The sequence below is a fragment of the Salmo trutta genome, chromosome 2, assembly GCF_901001165.1.
Source record: "Salmo trutta chromosome 2, fSalTru1.1, whole genome shotgun sequence".
Taxonomy (NCBI): Eukaryota; Metazoa; Chordata; class Actinopteri; order Salmoniformes; family Salmonidae; genus Salmo; species Salmo trutta.
This window is the reverse complement of record NC_042958.1, coordinates 58,130,270-58,149,166: the sequence shown is the minus strand read 5'-3', so window position 1 is coordinate 58,149,166 and position 18,897 is coordinate 58,130,270. Positions and strand designations below refer to the sequence as shown.

Below are 18,897 nucleotides of genomic sequence, written 5' to 3'. Positions count from 1 at the left end.
TGAGACAGCAGATGTTCTGACTTGATACACTGCGCTCTTTGAGAGAGGTAGTTAGCAAACCAGGCCAAAGACCCCTCAGAGACACCAATACTCCTTAGCCGGCCCACAAGAATGGAATGGTCTACCATATCAAAAGCTTTGGCCAAGTCAATAAAAATAGCAGCACAACATTGCTTAGAACCAAGGGCAATGGTGACATCATTGAGGACCTTTAAGGTTGCAGTAACACACCCATAACCTGAGCGGAAACGATATTGCATACCAGAGAGAATACTATAGACATTGTGTGCCAAGCCTTTCGCCAAATGGAATTCTTGAGGTGGAGTAACTCTGCCAGATCAAGGTCTAACCTGGGGCTGAACCTGTTTTTAATTCTCATTTTATTTATGGAGGCGTGTTTGTTAACAATACCACTGAAAATATTAAAAAAGAAGGTCCAAGCGTCTTCAACAGAGGGAATGAAACTGATTCTATACCAATTTACAGAGGTCAGGTCATGAAGGAAGGCTTGCTCATTAAAGTTTTTTAGCAAGTGTGTATGACAAATCAGGACAGGTCATTTCCCTGAGCAGCCATTACGAACACATAATCCTGATACCTATCAGGATTATTTGTGAGGATAACATCAAGGAGAGTATCCTTTTCTGGGTGTTTGGAGTCATACCTTGTGGGATTTGTAATAATCTGAGAAAGATTTAGGGAGTCCCATTGCTTTAGGACTTGGTCAGGTTGTTTAAGCATGTCCCAGTTTAGGTCACCTAGCAGGACAAATTCAGACTTAGTATAAGGGGCCAGGAGAGAGCTTAGGGCAGGTAGGGTACAGGCCGGTGCTGATGGAGGACGATAGCACCCAGCAACAGTCAACAAATGAGCTATTTGAAAGTTGAATGCTTAAAACCAGCGAATCAAATAGTTTGGGGACAGACTTGGTGGAGACAACTGAGCACTGAAGGTGTTCGTTGGTAAAGATTGCCACTCCACCACCTTTGGAAGATCCGTCTTGCCGAAAAAGGTTATAACCAGAAAGGTTAACATCAGTGTTCAAAACATTCTTTAATAACCACGTCTCAGTATTGACCAACACATCTGGATTTTATGGGAGGGTATTCACTCAATACCATTAATAAGCAAATTCAAAGCAATTAGTGAATTATTATCCAAGAATATATTGATTCATTGTTAGGTACTAGTAATTACACACAGGTATAAGAGCAAGGGTTGTAGATTAGAAAATAATGCTGAATGATGTTCTTATGATCACCACATGGGGGTGTATAATCATAGGGGAAGTGCTTTACATGGTATTTCTACATTATTGGCACCTGAAAGCAAGGTGACTAATACTGCCAGATTGAGCTGTATTTAGGCATTGACCATTAGTTAGCAAACTGCTGCCAAAACTAAGACAGAATAGTTAGATAGGCATAGGTGTAGCAGAATAATTTGATGAGACGAGACTTTGTTCTGCACGACTCTCTTGCACCTTTCATAGTTATTGAACTACACTCAAGCTTGTTTATTTTCCAATCTTTCAATCATACAGCAGCAGCACAGTGTAATCTTTGGAGAGTTGTTTTGAATAGCCAAGTTTATCTAAAAGTTGATCAAGGGAGAAAGCACTTCATATGAATGTGCACCTTATGTAATGATGGATTTAGTGGTGAAAATGCATGTCCCCCCTGACAATGACCAGTGCTATACGGGATCCTTGGGACGTCCCTAACCATAACCTTTACCTAACCCTAACCTTCACCATTTTACATGAACTTTAATGGGGTAGGGACATCCCAAGGATTTTGGATTGCACGGACCCCCCAACAATGGCATTTCTATTCAAAACAGCGGGTTGTCAGTTGCCAGGGGCTTACGCTTGGAGGGACAATTTCCATGCCCAATAGAGAAAAAGGACCATGGATGCAGACCATGCAGACAGTACAGACTTCCTGTGGTGGCTGATGGATAGGGTGGCTGATGGACAGCACTATACAGTAGGCTACTGAGCGGCTGAAAAACCTTTACGTAAATAAATACAATGCCATTAAATAAGATTAAAATTGATAACACAACACTCGTGGCATTGTACCGAGTCAAATAAAATGTTATTATCAACTGCTGTGAAGCTTTCTTTTTTGCTTCATCAAATTTGAAATTATAGATATGAATCAGTGTACTATGTGTGATCCATACACACACACCTAACAATTATTGTTTAAGGTTATTTGATGGGTCATTCCACGAATAGAGTGCCTTTCGGGTAGTGTACTTTATTTTACCAAATTTTAACATTCTGGCATAAAGAGAACATGTTCAACTTCATAACAAACATGTTTTCACGTCTCAAGAGGTTAAATTCAGAAAAATGACTAAATCATCCTATATTAGCCATAGCTTCTCTTGTGACAGGGGGGATGGAAACGTGCTGTGTGCAACAGGGAGGGGCAATTGAATGCAAGCTTAACAAAAAATGTGTACTTGTATTAAAAAAATGTAGCCTATCTGGGGCAGTGGAGGCTACTGAGGGGAGAATGTCTCATAATGCTGTCTGGGAACGTAGCAAATGGAATGGCATCAAACACTTGGAAACCATGTGTTTGATGTATTTGATACCATTCCGCTGACTCTGCTCCAGTCATTACCACAAGCCCATTCTCCCCAATTAAGGTGCCACCAACCTACTGTGATCAAGGGTTGATGTGTTATGCCTAAATCGGATCCCAAGTTTACTACTTGGGAAATATCAGAATCAACCAATAGGAAGCTCTACGCAAATAACTTAAGTTCATTTTAACTTGGAGGTTCCTAGTTCTGACTAGAACTTGAATGCAGCAATACTCTTGAATATTTAAGGTCCAAAGCAGTCGTTTTTATCTCAATATCAAATCATTTCTGGGTAACAATTAAGTACCATACTGTTTTCAATTAAAATGGTCAAAAATAAACAAAAACAGCTTGTTAGCTAAGAGCAATTTCTCAAGCAAGAATTTTGCTAGGACTATCTGTTATGAATTCCCTGCCGGAGACTCTTAGCATACCATCTCACCGTCCTCTCAGAGACGCAAACACTAACTTTCTAACCTTTGCAGTAGGCAACCTTCCTGCACTGGAGCCTAGCAGGCTAGGCTAGGGGTCATAATGTCATAAACTGTCCTTTACACCTAGGGCCCTGGTCACTGATTGGTTGACAGGGCAGTTGTTAGGGCGGTTGCTAGCGGGCCAGACATCTGCCCATCTGTCACTTTTCAGTCTCCTTCAAGCAGTCACAGAGAGAGCAGCAAGCGCATAACAAATGTAATTTTTATTTGTCATATGCTTCTTAAACAACAGGTGTAGACTTACAGTGAAATGCTTACTTACGGGCCCTTCCCAACAATGCAGAGAGAAAAAAAGAGATATAGAAAAAGAATAAAGAGGAGTAAATAGACAATGAGTAACGATAATTTGGCTTTATACACTTGGTACCAGTACTGAGTCGATGTGCAGGGGTATGAGGTAATCGCTGTCCTGCACAACAACTGGACTAATTCATATCTCTGGACATGTGGGATGGTGTGTGTATAAAGTTGTGTATTTGTGTATATTACGGCCAGTTGTTCAACAGCATGTCAGCTTAAATTTCCATACAGTCCTTTATCATTTATTACTGCTTTATTCTGATATCTGTGCATTCTTGCCCTGGTGTATTCATTAGGTATGTGTACATTCATTGCTTCTGTTTTCTCCTGTTACAGAACCACTAGCTTTCCATGTCCATTTCATTCCTGTGTGTGTCAATAAAGTATCCTTGTGTGTAACTCTGAGGTTGCCTCATTCCCATCTTACCCAGGGAGGTGCTATCAGATCACAGACCAGCAAACACAGAGAGCCAGGTCGCTCTCTTTCACTGTCTGGGAGTGGTCTGAGTAGGAGGGGGGACGGACTGAAAATGAGCTGTTATGATGTCACCAGGCAGGACAAAATTCCATCCCACGAAAACAGGCAAAAATTTGAGGTGGTCTTTTCAAACGGCTCCATCACTAACTAAAAGGGCATTATCATAATTTTCACAATATTATTCCCACCTCAGTGTGGAAATGTTTTTCTGCACTGGGCCTTTAACTGTTCATGTTTTTACTGTTTACGTGTTTTATAGTGGTAGTGCATTGGGGTGCAATTATCATATGATGGCTGCAGTTTCTGTGGTCAACACATCATAGAGATAGAGTCCCACAGTGGCGGTGCCATAATACCCATGAAACCTAGCTGTCAAACAGGGAAATCGTTTTTCCACCCTTAATTTTTCCCATAGGGGATTTTTAGAAACACTTAAAATAAGGGCTGTGTTTCGTGTAGGCGCAAATATTGATAAAAGTCACCTTGTCCTAGAGAGATTTACACGGTTATCAAAACGTCAGACCAGGGTAAGCCTACACGAAACACAGCCCTTATTTGAAGTGTTTCTAAAATCCCCTAAGGGAAAAATGAATGGTGGAAAAAATATTGGAACCATTTCACTGTTTGACCGCTAGGATTTATGGGTATTATGACTCATACTGTGGTACTCTATTGGAAGCCTACTTATTCAGAGCATCTTGCAACTTTGGATGAGAGGACATTCTACCCTCAAACTGTCCAGCAGTTCTATTTTCCAGAGCCTGATATTTCTAGAGCCTTCTATTTCAAAATAAGCCAATTTGTAAAATAAAATGGAAAAGAAGCCTATTTGTAAGAAGCTAGAAGCTGTGAAAGGTTGTGGGTGCGTCAACTGTCTAGTCAGAAGCCCCTCCCCTCCTCCGACCCACCGCCTTTTTATTGGATGGTAAATCAACCACTTTGGTGTTCTATTGGCTGCAGGTTTTCACCGAGCCTGTCTTTTAGGTAATCAACATTGGAACAGAAGCAGCACTTGTAGTAGCCCTATTTAGTTTTTTTCTCAAAGCGATTTACTGAAAACACCAACGATGAAATTCGTGAGGTTTATAATGAAAAATGCTACATTGGCCAATGTGCCTAAACATATAGAACATTTTGCAAAATTTTCTCCGTCACCACTCTCTATGAAACAATTTCTCGATTTTGGTGAGTAGCCCTTCAATGTTGCTACCGTGTTGGACAACTGACAATTATTTAATGCAATATGTAACATTGAGCTGAGGCAATGCAATTCAATTGGAGGTTTATCGCGCTCTTGTTGTGGAGCGACATAGGCGGCTAGTGTGATTTATGACTTTGCACCACTTTGAATGGTCAGATTCAGAGAGATTTGTTTTGAATGACAGATACAAGACTATGCTTGTCTTGGCATGTACGCATTTGTTTCAGTTTACTCTACTGGGCGAAATTCCTGGGTATTTTGGTCTGCCTTTCCTAGACTAGGCTACTTCATAGTGCTGAGTATTGCGTCAGCATTTGTAGCAAACTCCCATTTAACTGCTAGTCAGAAGCAATGTTCCCTCTAATTGTTTTCGCCACTGAGCAAATGTCATTTATGCTGAGCGCAAACTTGAACGTTGTAAAAACTGCAACTTCCAGCGCGCGTTTACTGTGAACACTGAGTCTGTACCCGCTTTAAGTTAGCTTTAAGTGGCCAAGTAGGCTACTTCATCATAATGTGAGTCTACCATCAAAAACGATGGAGAAAATGCATCCCATAACATTAACATGGAAATGGCTGTTCTATCACACAGCCTACCGTAGCAGCCAATGTGTGGTGTTAAATGTAGGCCAACATTCCATGAGACTTGGTAGAAAAAACATGCAGGGCTTGACATGAACCTGTTTATCCACTTGTCTTTCAGACAGAGGTGGCTGAAAATGTTGTTTGATGCAAGTAACCACTTTACTAAATAAAATGCATTTATTCCCATACCATTTATTAGCGAATCAGACATTATGCCATCCTGCCTATTGGCTACATAGTTTATTCAAGCCTGTCTCAAAATACAACACTGCCCCTTTTAAGACAAAAACTGCACAGTTTGCAGCTCTTCCTTTGATCTCAGAACAAGCCCATTTGCTCATGTTGTTAACACAGTTCAGTTCAAAGTGAATGGCACAGATCCATATTTGGCAATGGTCTATTTGCATATAGTCCTACTGCAGCTCTGATTGGTTATGCCGCACCGGGCTGAGTCATGTGTAAATGCAATAGAATCCTACACCGACGCGTTTTGTTTCGGGATGTTGCATTGAAGGTGGCTAATATCGAGTTGATTCGATCAGTTGCCACCGCAAAGCGAAGTGTTAACAGGGAAAGCTGTAGAAAAGCGGTCACCAACCTTTGAATCGATCACTTTTAGTCAAAATGCAAGCAGAGATCTACCGTTCAGATTTTGTTTGACTTAAATGTAAGGCTATACAACATTAACCAATTAAAAGCAGTACTGTAGCAATTAGGTTTGTGCAGTAAGCTATAGGCCCAATACATTGACTTTGCTTGAATTTCCCTTCCAATGCATTAATTGGGTCATTAATAAAACATTTCAACATTGAGGTAGTCTATATGATCACACCGGTAATAGATCCGTTGTTGTACTACTTGAGGCACAGCTGAGTGAGCACACATTTAGCTTTTTATTTTACTGGGCTGATGGTGCCTGCATCAGCTGGTCAGTCTCAGCGGAGGGAGAGAGCAGCAGACTGAATGTCCGCTTCTCAACATCCCTCTGCTCTCCATTTCCTCCACTGACACTGACCAAAAAGGGACACCGTCTTCCAGCTGATTGCGAAACTCGAGTCGCACCGCATTACTTCTGCCTCATGCGCAATTCATGTTGTTACTCCTATGAACAGAGAAATATTCCTTGATATTAAAAGACCCAAGCCGCTAATAATAACAACAATGCAAGCCTATCGATACACTTTCCTACTCATTCATTACTGCTGCGGTGCTTGTTTGTTCCCTGAGTGGAAATAAGAACAGCCTGCATTTTATGGCGTATAGAAGTGTTTAATACAAATTGTTGACAGTGCTGAGTAAGAACTGAAACATGAACTCACTCAAAACAGCAGTTTGTTGACAGTCTCTCTCTAGTCATGGTTTAACGTTTTGAAATCTCACAGTAATGACATTACTTTAGCTTTCTTCTATGCCTGCTATGTTACTGCAGACACTAATCTGAGCCATCCGATTGGCCAGCGGTAGGCCTATAGTGCACTTGATTTTCTATCCGGGAAAGCAGACTTTGTACCTTTTCAGACATGAAATGGTTCAAAATGGCAACCGTTTGCCTACCTGGAGCGCAGGGCAGCTGAATCGGGTGCAGCTAACCCTAACAGCCTGAGACACAAAAATTATAGGAACATAAGTCTTCATAGTTTTTTTTCTTTATGACAAATGTTTGTCGATCGACTAGGAATGCCTTGGAGAGTGACCAGGCAATCGTGATCGACTGGTTGGTGACCACCGCTTCTCTTCGTGGGCTGATATTTCTGCGCATCAGTCCTGGGGGGACTGTGCGGTAGTCTCAGGGCTACAGCGTGCCCGCACACAGCTTAGAGGGAACATTGGTCAGAAGTAAACTATTCAGAAGTATGCTATCCTATACCTCAACAGCACTTGCAACAATGTTATCTTTATGGATTCATAATTTGGCACAAAAACACTGACATTATTTCCTATTATAGCCTACCTTATGTATAATTTCCCTTACTAGAAATGTATAGAAGTTATTTAGCCAGGCTGCACTCTTTGCTCTGGGAGACCTTGTAGCCTACACACTGGGCTCCTGTCATTGAAGGCTAGTACGTCCCTAGCCCAACCGGCTAGCAGATGTGGCTATTATTCCTTTACGTCGTATTTGCCACCTGCCTCAGGAGGGATTACTGGGCCCCAAATCTGTCAGCGGGTGGCGTTTGTCATTTTTATTTTACAATCACCACGCGGGGTGTTTTTGTATTGATGTCAGTGAGTGTTGAATTTGGTTAAGAAATAATGGCTTCTTTGCTACATGTGGCTTATTTTAGCGAGAAGTGTTGTAATGCTTAGGTGGTTTTTGAGTGTACTGATAAGGACACGTGACATCCCGCAACTTTGAGAACACCAAGTTGTGACCATGCATATCTGCCCTCATTGGCTAGACTGGTCCCATCTGATCTTGCCTCCTCCCAACTTCCTTACATTTTGAGATTTTCTTTTCATCGTTGGAGCGGCCACTTAGTATCTGGTCAATATGATGGATATTCTGTGGCCAACTGGAGTCTATGCAGCCAGCTATACCCCCTTTTCTCTGCAATTTCGTGATATCCAATTATGATCTTGTCTCATCGCTGCAACTCCCCAACGGGCTTGGGAGAGGCGAAGGTCGAGTCATACATCCGCCGAAACAAACCGCACTTAACACGGAAGCCAGCCGCACCAATGTGTCGGAGGAAACACTGTTCAACTGACAATCGAAGTCAGCCTGCAGGCGCCCGGCCTGCCTCAAGGAGTTCATGGACCTTCTATATCCGGGTTGCATCCGGTTTACACGGCCCAACTTCACATGTGCGCACAGGGAGCAGTGACGAAGCCTTCCAAAAACATAGCAGACATTGGATAAATATAAAATGTGAGTAAAAAAAAAAAAAGGCTCAGTAACAATTTTTTTGAATAATTCAATGGCTGTTTTGTGCACAAAGGTGATGACTAAAGTGTCTTATTAGGAAGTTTGACTTCTCTGTGGCAGTCTATGGAAATTGTCTTTCTGGGCCGGGTGTTAGTTAAACTGCAGTACCAAAGCAAGACTGTAGGAGAAGACTGCTGCAACCTAATTGTCTGTCTGAAGTAGTTTTTTTTCCCCCAGTGGCTCGCCATTAAAGCTAGTACAACTTTTCCAGAGTTCACCGACTTCACTCCATATTCGGTGCGCTGCCATCTAGGATCACGCAGTAATCTCGTGGTGAGAGCTACAGTATGGTGACTAGGGAGTGAGCTTCGGGAAATGTAAAAGCTGATTTTTACCATTAGTTAACACATTTCAGCAACTGGTAAGGCATTCTGGATTATAGGCAAGCCTTCAGTGACAGGAAAAGTTTATCAAAACAGAGGGCTGGTAAATAGGCTTGTTTCAGGAATACAGGATGTATCCTTCAGCGACAGGAGCCCATTATGTACAGGTCTCCCAGAGCAAAGAAGCTAGGCCTGCCTGCCTCTACTTTATTCATTTTTTTCCAGGTTCCACCAATGCATGTGAGACGACATCATTTGTCTTTTTGAGACAAGAGCTACCTGTGCGACTGTCTAACATCATGAAGGAGATCAATTTGCTACCTGACCGATTGCTTACAACCCCTTCCGTGCAGATGGTGCAGAGCTGGTAAGAGTGAATATTCTGTAAGAGTAGTTAAGTTTGAGGGTGATACTGAATTTAATTTTTTTTTTGTTTTGTTTCATTCACCTTTGAAAATGTAGTTCATATAAGCTATTTCTGTTTTCCCTTCCTGACAGTTTCTGCAGTGGGCTTTGCATCGGGAAAGCCATTAATATAGGGAAAGCACTGCTGTTTGAAGGCCTATATCTAAAACCATGTTGGCCCATTCGTCAGCCTTTGTATTCAGATCACACATTTGCAAATATTGTTTGAAAATTCATATAACAAGAGGGTGGAAACTTTAAGTTTACCAGTAAACTACCAGAATTGTATTACATTTTGTCATTTAGCAGAGGATCTTATCCAGAGCGACTTACAGGCATTGATCTTAAGGTGGGGGGGGGTTCAGATGTTTTTGGGAAGATGGGAATGGGCTCTGCTGTCCTAGCTTCAGTGGGAAGCTGGTTCCACCATTGGGTTGCCAGGCCAGAGAAGAGCTTGGGCTGGGCTGAGCTGGCGCTGAGGGGTGGGAGGGCCAAGAGACCTGAGGTGGCAGAACGGAGTGCTCGGGTTGGGGTGTAGGGTTTGAGCATAGACTGAAGGTAGGGAGGGGCAGTTCCTCTTGCTGCTCCATAGGTAAGCACCATGGTCTCGCATCCACTGAGTTTTTACTGGAAGTCAGTGGAGGAGCATGGTGACATAAGAGAACTTGGGAAGGTTGAAAACCAGGTGGGCTGCAGCGTTCTGGATAAGTTGCAGGGGTTTGATGGCACAAGCAGGGAGCCCAGCCAACAGTGAGTTGCAGTCAAGGTTCTTTGCACTCTGGGGTGGTGACTCGAGTTGTCAACCGTGATGGAGATGTCTTTGAGCGGGCAGGCCTTCCCCGGGAGGAAGAGCAGTTCCATCTTGTCAAGGTTGAGCTTGAGGTAGTGGGCCGACATCCAAATTGAGATCTGCCAGGCATGCAGAGATGCGTGTCGACACCTGGGTGTCAGAAGGCAGAGCAATGATAGGAGAGACCATGTGAGGATATGACGGAGCCGAGTGACTTGGTGTATAGAAAGAAGAGGAGAGGTTCTAGAACAGAGCCCTGGGGGACACCAGTAGTGAGTTCATTGTGCAGACACAGATCCTTTCCACGTCACCTGGTAGGAGCGGCCTGCCAGGTAGGATGCAAGCCAAGAGTGTGCAGAGCCTGAGACGCCCAGCCCTGAGAGGGTGGAGAGGAGGATCTGATGGTTCACGGTGTCGAAGGTAGCGGATAGATCTAGGAGGATGAGGACAAAGTCAGCTTTGGCAGTGCGGAGAGCCTCCATGACACAGAGCAGTCTCGTTTGAGTGACCCGTCTTGAAGCCTGACTGGTTAGGGTCAAGAAGATCGTTCTGAGAGAGATGACAAGAGTTGAGGGGATGGGCTCGAGCCGGCAGGTTGTCAGGCGGCCAGACCTCACTAGTAACAGGATGTCATCTGGACAGAGGGGAGAAAGAGGTCAAGGTGTGCGGTAGTTCTATGTGAGACCAGTGGACTCAATAGGCTGAGTGAATGAGTTGTGGATGTCAACCTTTTTTTCAAAGTGGTAGACAGTCGTCCGGAGGGGGAAGGGTTGGAGGACTAAGGAGGGAGGTGAAGGTGGAAGAGTTTCCTAGGGTTAGAGGCAGCTGCTTGGCTTTCACAGCGGATACAGAGGAAGAGAAGCTGGCTAGGACAGAGTGAAAGGATAATAGGACCTCTGGAAGTTTAGTTTTCCTCCATTTTCGCTCAGCTGCCCGCAGCCATGTTCTGTAAGCTCGCAATGAGTCACTCAGCCAACGCGCAACAGGGGAGGGCCGATCAGGGCGGGAGGAAAGGGGACAGTGTGAGTTATAGGATGCCGAAAGGGAGGAGAGTAGGGTTGAAGAATCAGTATACAGGAGGGAGACTGATTTAGCAGAAGGGAGAGATGATAGGATAGAGGAAAGAGTTGTGGGAGAGAGAGGGAACATTGCTACAACGCATGACTATCTGTGTAGGGGCTGAGTGGCAAAGTAGTGATCAGAGACCTGGGGGTACAGTGAGATTAGTAGGCGAGCAGCCTCTAAAAATGAGGTCAAGCGTATTGCCTGCCTTATGAGTCGGGGGGGATTGGGAACGGTCAAGAGGCAAGGGGGGGGGGGGGGGGGGGGGGGGACTAATCGAAAGCAGACGTTGGGAGGTTGAAGTTGCCAATTACGAAAAGCGGTGAGCCATATCAGGAAATGAGCTTATCAAGGAGTCAAGCTCAAACTCTAAGGACACATGGTGGGCGATAGATGACAACGCTAAGCTTGAGTGGACAAGTGAGTGACAGCATGGAATTAAAATGAGATGGACAGGTGAGAGAGAGAGAAGAGAATCTCCACTTAAGAGAAATGAGTGGACCTGTGCCACCACTGCGACGACCAGATGCTCTCAGAGAGAACAGTCAGATGAATAAGAGCAGCTGGAGTAGCAGTGTTCTCTGGGGTGATCCATGTCTCCGTCTGGGCCAAAAAGTCAAGGGACTGAAGGTCAGCATAGGCTGAGCTGAACTCAGCGCTCTTGACCGCAGGTCGGCAGTTCCAAACACTGCCAGAGACCCTGAATTCCAAATGGGTTGTGCGCGCGGGGTACACTAAATTACAAGGGTTGCAGCCAAGGAGTGGGGAGTGTCTATAAAGCCTACAGGGAGAGGTGCAAACGGGTATAGAAAACACACATAGTTGCCAAAGCTACAAAAGAGCAACATTTGAATCTGTAAATAACTAGGTAAGATACTCATGTGAGAGTGGTGTGGAGCCCTCCTCACTTTCATTCCTCCAACAACTCAGCAAAACCCTTTTCGTTTCGGCAACGGTCTTAGTTTTGCGACAAACCAGGGGAATGCTTAGCAGAGGTGGAGAGCACGCCTCCCTGTACTAATTGCTGATTGCCTAGTAGAGGTGAAACCACTCCCCCTCCAATACAGCCACTGATTACCTTGATCCTGGTTGATGTGTCGACAACTATCTGCAAATGATGCAGTTCACACACCAAGTAGGCCACTGGGAAGACAGGCAGCACTTAAAGTAGATGTCCCCAGCTAGCAAAAACACAGTACTATATCACAACAGATAAAGACAAAGTATACTTATCACTTCTGGAGATATCAGGAGTCCTCTAGCTATAGAATTAACATTTTAAGGATTTTATGTAATCTATCACAAGACATCAAGTGGCTCTTTTGGGTATTTCAGATTATCCTCGGCCCTCTGTCTGGCCTTAGCACATGTTCAATAATTACATAAGGTTTTTAAATATGAAATAGAATGACATAGCTTATATTTAGGATAATGTTTTACAGCTATCAATGTATTGAATACCATTTGGAGTTTTTAATATGAGGGTTTCAGTATGAAATATCCTTTAATTTATTTGACTATGTCAATATGCATTTGTTAATGTTTTGACGTCAAACTGGTGGCAGTTGTGCAAAAAAGTCAATAGTTGGAAGAGCTGGCGAGTTAATTGAAAATGCCATTGTTGATTAGATGCTATTTTCTCTTGAACCGTATGGTCTGTCTACTAGAAACTCATGGATGAGATGGACACTGATGAATGAATACTACATATGAATACATTTTAAAAAGTTCAAGTATAAATGACTAAAATGAAAATAGATCGCCATTGGTTTTCTGTTAATTACTGAAGATTCTGGGAACTTTGGTAAATTACCGGTAGCTTTGCAACCCTAGTTATAAGTTGTATTGCTGCAGCTAAACATATACACCACACTACTCAGGAATGATGCAAACTGACAAATGTGTTTTCAGGTATGTCCAGAGCTTGATGGAAATCCTGGAGTTCTTGGACAAGACTCCTGACAACCACAGTGTCCTGCATGAGTAAGTCCTCAATCATCTTTGATAGATTGAGAGGGCCTACCTGGCTGTTTGTCACAGTCGCCTTTTATCCACTAGGTTTGTGGACACCCTGGTGAATATCAGAAACAGGCACAATGACGTAGTGCCCACCATGGCACAGGGCATCATTGAGTACAAGTCGGTGTACGGCCAGGACCCAGTCACCAACCAGAACATTCAGTACTTCCTGGACCGTTTCTACATGAGCCGTATATCTATCCGCATGCTTATCAACCAGCACAGTGAGTACAGATGTCAGTCCACTAAGTTACCCATTCTTTTATAGACAATTGTTGGCCATTTTGAAACTGACTTTTCCACTCATTGGACTCCCTGTAGCTCTTGTCTTTGATGGAGCAACGAATCCACTTCACCCCAACACAATAGGGAGCATCGACCCTCACTGTGATGTCACAGAGGTGGTCAGAGGTAGAAAATAATAATTCATGGATCTTTAATGTGGTTTTGAGCTGTCATAGATTATATAGACTTGTAATATCCTATGGGTGCATGGAGAGAATAGAGGTGACAAATTGTATTTTCTTGATGTAGTGAAATATAAAACAAATGCCAGGATTTCTCTTGTACCCAAGCACCCGTATTGTGTCATTTCATGGTGTTGTATTTTTCCAGATGCTTACCAGAGCGCCAAGTTGGTGTGTGATCAGTACTATCTGAGCTCGCCAGACCTGATGCTGCAAGAAATGAATGGTAAGAAACAAACCAAGGATAACTAATGATCTATTCCACTGATATCACCTATGACGCATGCATGCAGATTACCATTTTTATGCTTATTTGGGAGTCTTGGATGAAATTGTCTGAGCGCCACCCCTGTGTGTACCAACAATCTCTGCCGTCTGGACCTGAGGGCCAAGTAATTATTCCAGCGAGGCAAAAGTAATGGATAAGTGGCGATGGCTGGCTGCCTCCAACAATATTGACACTGTGACTAAACTCCCCTCTCTTCCCAGAATAATCCAAATGGATGTCAACCGAATCTGTCAATGATGCTTTACATCCTAATGGCTTTTGAATTTTAATTAAACTGCAGATGTTTATTCTCTTTTGCTTTACCCAGTCAACAACCGGAAACAACCTATAAGCATTGTCTATGTGCCCTCCCATCTCTACCACATGTTGTTTGAGCTTTTCAAGGTATGGTAGAACCTGCATTAAAAATGTATTCTTAGACCGAAGATGTTAGTCACTTGTGAATGTGAATTTTACGTTGTCTATTGGTCCGTTTTCCAGAATGCTATGAGGGCCACAATTGAGAACCATGAATCCAGCAACAGGCTACCACCCATTCAAGTCATGGTGGCCATTGGAGGAGAGGACCTGTCAATTAAGGTACAGTACCGTAATTTCCGGACTATTAAGCGCACCTGAATATAAGCCGCACCCACTGAATTTAAAAAAATATATTATTTTGAACATAAATAAGTCGCACATGTCTATAAGCCGTAGGTGCCTACCGGTACATTGAAACAAATTAACTTTACACAGCCTTTAACGAAACACGGCTTGTAACAAAAATAAATAGGCTTTAACGAAACACGGCTTGTAACAAAAAATAAAACATTTGCAGTAAACGGTAGCCTACCAAGAAAGTCATTGGTCACTATCTTCTTCCTCCTGTGCACTGAAACCACTGAAGTCCTCTCCTTCGGTGTCGGAGTTGAATAGCCTCAGAATTGCTTCATCCGATATTGGGTCGTTTTCATTGTCGCTCTCGTCACTTTCATCCGGAGGCAAATCCCCCGCTGAGCCCTCTTCAACACGCAGCAGTCCAGCCTTTCGAAACCCGTTGATGATAGTGGATTTTTTGACAATGCTCCACGCTGTCAGGACCCACTGGCTCTTCGCATGCGGCCCGTTTTAGTGAAGGATTTCTCCCCACTTGTCATCCAAGCCTCCCGCTGAACACGGAGCGCCACCTTAAATGCACGATTTACACTGATGTCGAGTGGCTGCAAATACTTTGTTGTACCCCCAGGAATCAGGGTGACAAAATGACTACCGTAATCAGAATGATGGGAAGTTTGAGAGCGCTCAATTTAATCTAAACAGTAAACAAAAAAGATGTTTGACCTTAACCCGTTCGGCAATTTCATTGGTCTAATGAAAGCTTCATGCCGCCAAAAAACTGAACACGTCACAGAATGTGTTTTCTTTTGAGAAAAAAAATTGAAAGTGGGAGAAATCCATATTAGCCGTGTCATTGTTTAAGCCGCGACGTTCAAAGCCTGGGGAAAATGTTGCGGCTTATAGTCCGGAAATTACGGTATGTTAGTGAATTGTATTGCTATGTTTAGAAACATTACAATTGCCACTATTCCCAATTAATCCGTTGTCACACTCAAGTGCTAATGATAATCTGTGGCATAATGAATTGACAATCTTACTTTTAATTTTATTTGTCTCCATTCCCCCCAATCCTTATTTAAAGCTGTTATGTAAGATTTTGACCCTTGTTTATTCTGTTTTAATGTTAAACCAAGCTGCTAATCCCAGATTAGATTAACAGGATTGAGTTTACGTTGACTTCCTTACTAAGAGCCCATTAACCTTGCCCTGTAGTAATTTGATTTCAGTACTGCTTGTTCTGTTGGTGAGCTGACCAGTGCACCTGGGGAGTCTTCATTACCCCGTACTGTGGCAAAACGTTTCTTAAATGGGGAATGACCTACCTGAATTTGTCCAATAGAAACTCAATTTGCTCTGTTTGGTGCTTAAACGGTTTCCGTAATGAATACAACCCTGGCAGTGACATAAAACACAGCAGAGGGAACTGAGTGGCCTTGTTGTCCAGTTACCTTGACGATAGGCCGAACCAAGGCATCTAATCTGCATATCGTACGGCAGGCTGTTGAATTCAAGCCAATGGCACAAGGGACACCCACCTTTCTGGCAGCTTCTCCACCTTTTTTATGACTGGCCATTCCTCTAATGCCTGACTTGCTTTTTTTTCTCTCTCTCTCTTGCCCTACTTCTCTCTCTCTCTGGCGATGCGTAGGTGAGTGACAGGGGTGGTGGAGTCCCTTTCAGGAAGATTGAGAATCTTTTCAGCTACATGTACTCTACGGCCCCCACGCCAGAGAGGGGTGAGCACTCGCAGACACCATTGGTGAGTGCCTCTGTTTTTTGTCAGGTCTATTCTTTCACGGGCCAGGTTCGTATTCAGGAGGGTGCAACGTTCCGCACATTGCAGGTAGAAATGCTGTGAAGTAGAGCTGACATGATTCCTTACTCTACATGTCAGAGAGGCATGGCTGTCTGTTCTACACAATACATATTTCTATCCGAACTTTCCAAAACACCCATGTTTATCAGACTATTGAAGCGGCCATGGTTTAGAGCCCTGTCGTGTCGTCTTCTCTCCAGGCTGGCTTTGGCTACGGCCTGCCCATCTCCCGACTCTACGCTCAGTACTTCCAGGGAAACCTGCAGCTCTACTCTATGGAGGGTTACGGCACTGACGCTGTCATCCACATGAAGGTAAGCTACATACTGAGACAATGGGACTCGTGTAATTGTCATATAACTTGTCTGGCTATGGATTCATTTGAATTTTGTATTTTTTTTCATTTAGCAGATGCTCTTATCCAGAGTGACTTAAAATTAGTGCATTCATGTTGAGATAGCTAGGTGAGACAACACATCACAAGCGTATCAATTACGTTTTTCCCTGGACAAAGTATTTATCAGCGAAGGCCGTGCTAGTGGGGAAAAGAGAAGTGCCCTTTCTTTCTTTGGGGGGGGGGATGCTTTGAACACAAAATACAACTCGATCTCCTTCCCTCCACAGGCCTTGTCCACAGACTCTGTGGAGAGGCTCCCGGTGTACAACAAGACAGCTCTGCGGAATTACAAGGTTAGCCAGGAGGCAGACGACTGGTGTGTGCCCAGCAGAGAACCCCTGGACCTGACCATTTACAGGGTAGCCAAATGAGGATAATGTCGACGCCACCCTGGTTAAGATTGAGGCTCTGTATGCCAACCCCCCCCCCCCGCAGCCAAGGCAGACAGACACCTAACCCCCCACATATGACTGGATGTTGTTTTCCATCCTGGTTTTGGCATGTTTTCTTGTTGTTCTCACAATGATGCCCTTCGGGGTTTTCTTCTAGCTTAGATTGGGGATTTATGGAAGTAGGGGGGGAAACATTGTGTAATGGCACTTAAAAAAAAAAGTATAATTTTTGTTCACCTCCATGAGGGTTCTTATGGGAGTACCAGATGGTGGTGATAAACAAAATAGTCACACACTAATTATCCTCCCAAACGTTTAATGGGTATACAAACACGGTTGCTTTACCCATGAAATGTTTGGGAGCATAAGAATGTGTGGCTTTCTTTTTCTAGTTTACTCTCCGTTAGTCAGCACTTCTATAAAAACATTTCTGGGTGTGTGTCAGCTTTTGCCTTTTACTATCGCTCGACGTTGATGAAATACACATGGGAGGGTGTGCAGGGTAGTGAGGTCCCAATGTCATACTTCATTTTGGGGGGGGGAGAGATGTGGCAGGGTGGGTCTGAAGACCCAGATACTGTGTCTAGTATGTTATTGAGAGGGTGTAGCGTGACCGAGGTGAGAATATGTAACAGCAGGGTAGCGTTCAGTACGTTATGGAACGTTCAGCTAGAAACGTTGTGTAGAACAGCCAAGCCTTTCTATCATGTCCACTAGGGAATCACGCCATCTCTATACATAACATTTTTCTATCTGCAACATTCAGAATGTTGCGTCCTAAACCAGACCCAGGTTGAAAAGACAATCCAATGTGTTGGTTGACCTCTCTGAGAGGATCTTTATGTACTGTAAACGGAAATGAGCTGGAGATGTTGAAGTGTGGTAGAAGTCCTTAGATGAACCAGTACTGTAGAATAACTGAATGTCCTGGCGGGCATTAGACCTCCCTCGCTCCAAATCGCTGACTGTCAGAAAATGCCACCTCAGCCTTAACTGCGTCAGTCAAGTTTTCTTTACTTGAAACATGTACATTATTAACAATGTAGTATTCAGTCTATGAGAAGGCTGCTAATGACTTACTAGTGCCATTGCATGGAGTCCCTTTATTTGATTCTAAAATAATATTAAGTACTGTTCTACCATGTCTTGATGCCTTCATGAGTATTGGTCCTGATGTCTATATATTGATTTCATCATTTCAAGTATGTTTTCTCTTGCCAGTTCAATGGACAGGATTCAACTAACAAAAATGTGTTGGTCTGTTCAGTGTTGTGACTTTCTGTATTCCTGTGAATTCAAGCTCTAGAGCCATACATTGTGGAAACAATTTTACCCAAGTTAATTTGCAGTAAGACTGTGAAATACTTTGTGATAGGAAGCCAGTGTTCATCTTTTACGCACCGGAGTTCTATTGCCTGTGGCGAAGTTCATCAGAAGCTAGTTAAAACGCGTCCCAAAGGGCAAAGCACATCGTTCTTATCGTCTGTGACCCTTAAGGCCAGTCACATAGGAATATTTGATGCTGTGTATGTGATGGGAAGATGCTCCCAGCCTGTCCACTTTCATCACTTCCCTTTTATTTTGTAATGAACTCTATACATGTCTTCAGTTATATTAAATGTTTTTTTTTTTTAATAAATATTTTTTTCATTGGCATTGTTGTAAATATGTAGTATTATTAAACCTATTTCAATGACAAATGCTTGTTTTAATACTTCTGTAATGTAGTGCTGGTGACTGGGGCTTGAAGATAAAGAC

General features: G+C 43.3%; 1 protein-coding gene across 5 annotated transcripts; it reads left to right on the top strand.

Moving 5' to 3' along the window:
* Nucleotides 1–4,831: 4,831 nt before the first annotated feature.
* On the top strand, nucleotides 4,832–18,839 carry pdk2a (pyruvate dehydrogenase kinase 2a). Of its 5 annotated transcripts, none has more exons than XM_029707517.1 (11): nucleotides 4,832–5,055; nucleotides 9,131–9,272; nucleotides 13,074–13,145; nucleotides 13,221–13,405; nucleotides 13,503–13,592; nucleotides 13,797–13,874; nucleotides 14,245–14,321; nucleotides 14,418–14,516; nucleotides 16,183–16,293; nucleotides 16,551–16,664; nucleotides 16,975–18,839. In XM_029707517.1, exons 1-11 carry the CDS (start codon nucleotides 4,938–4,940, stop codon nucleotides 17,116–17,118), a joined length of 1,230 nt encoding a protein of 409 aa, XP_029563377.1. In that variant the 5' UTR covers nucleotides 4,832–4,937; the 3' UTR covers nucleotides 17,119–18,839. The 5 variants fall into 5 exon arrangements, with proteins under 5 accessions (XP_029563377.1, XP_029563387.1, XP_029563368.1 ...); XM_029707527.1 differs by lacking the exon at nucleotides 4,832–5,055 and adding an exon at nucleotides 6,833–7,507; XM_029707508.1 differs by lacking the exon at nucleotides 4,832–5,055 and adding an exon at nucleotides 7,518–8,525 and having other exon boundaries at nucleotides 13,248–13,405.
* Nucleotides 18,840–18,897: the final 58 nt, after the last annotated feature.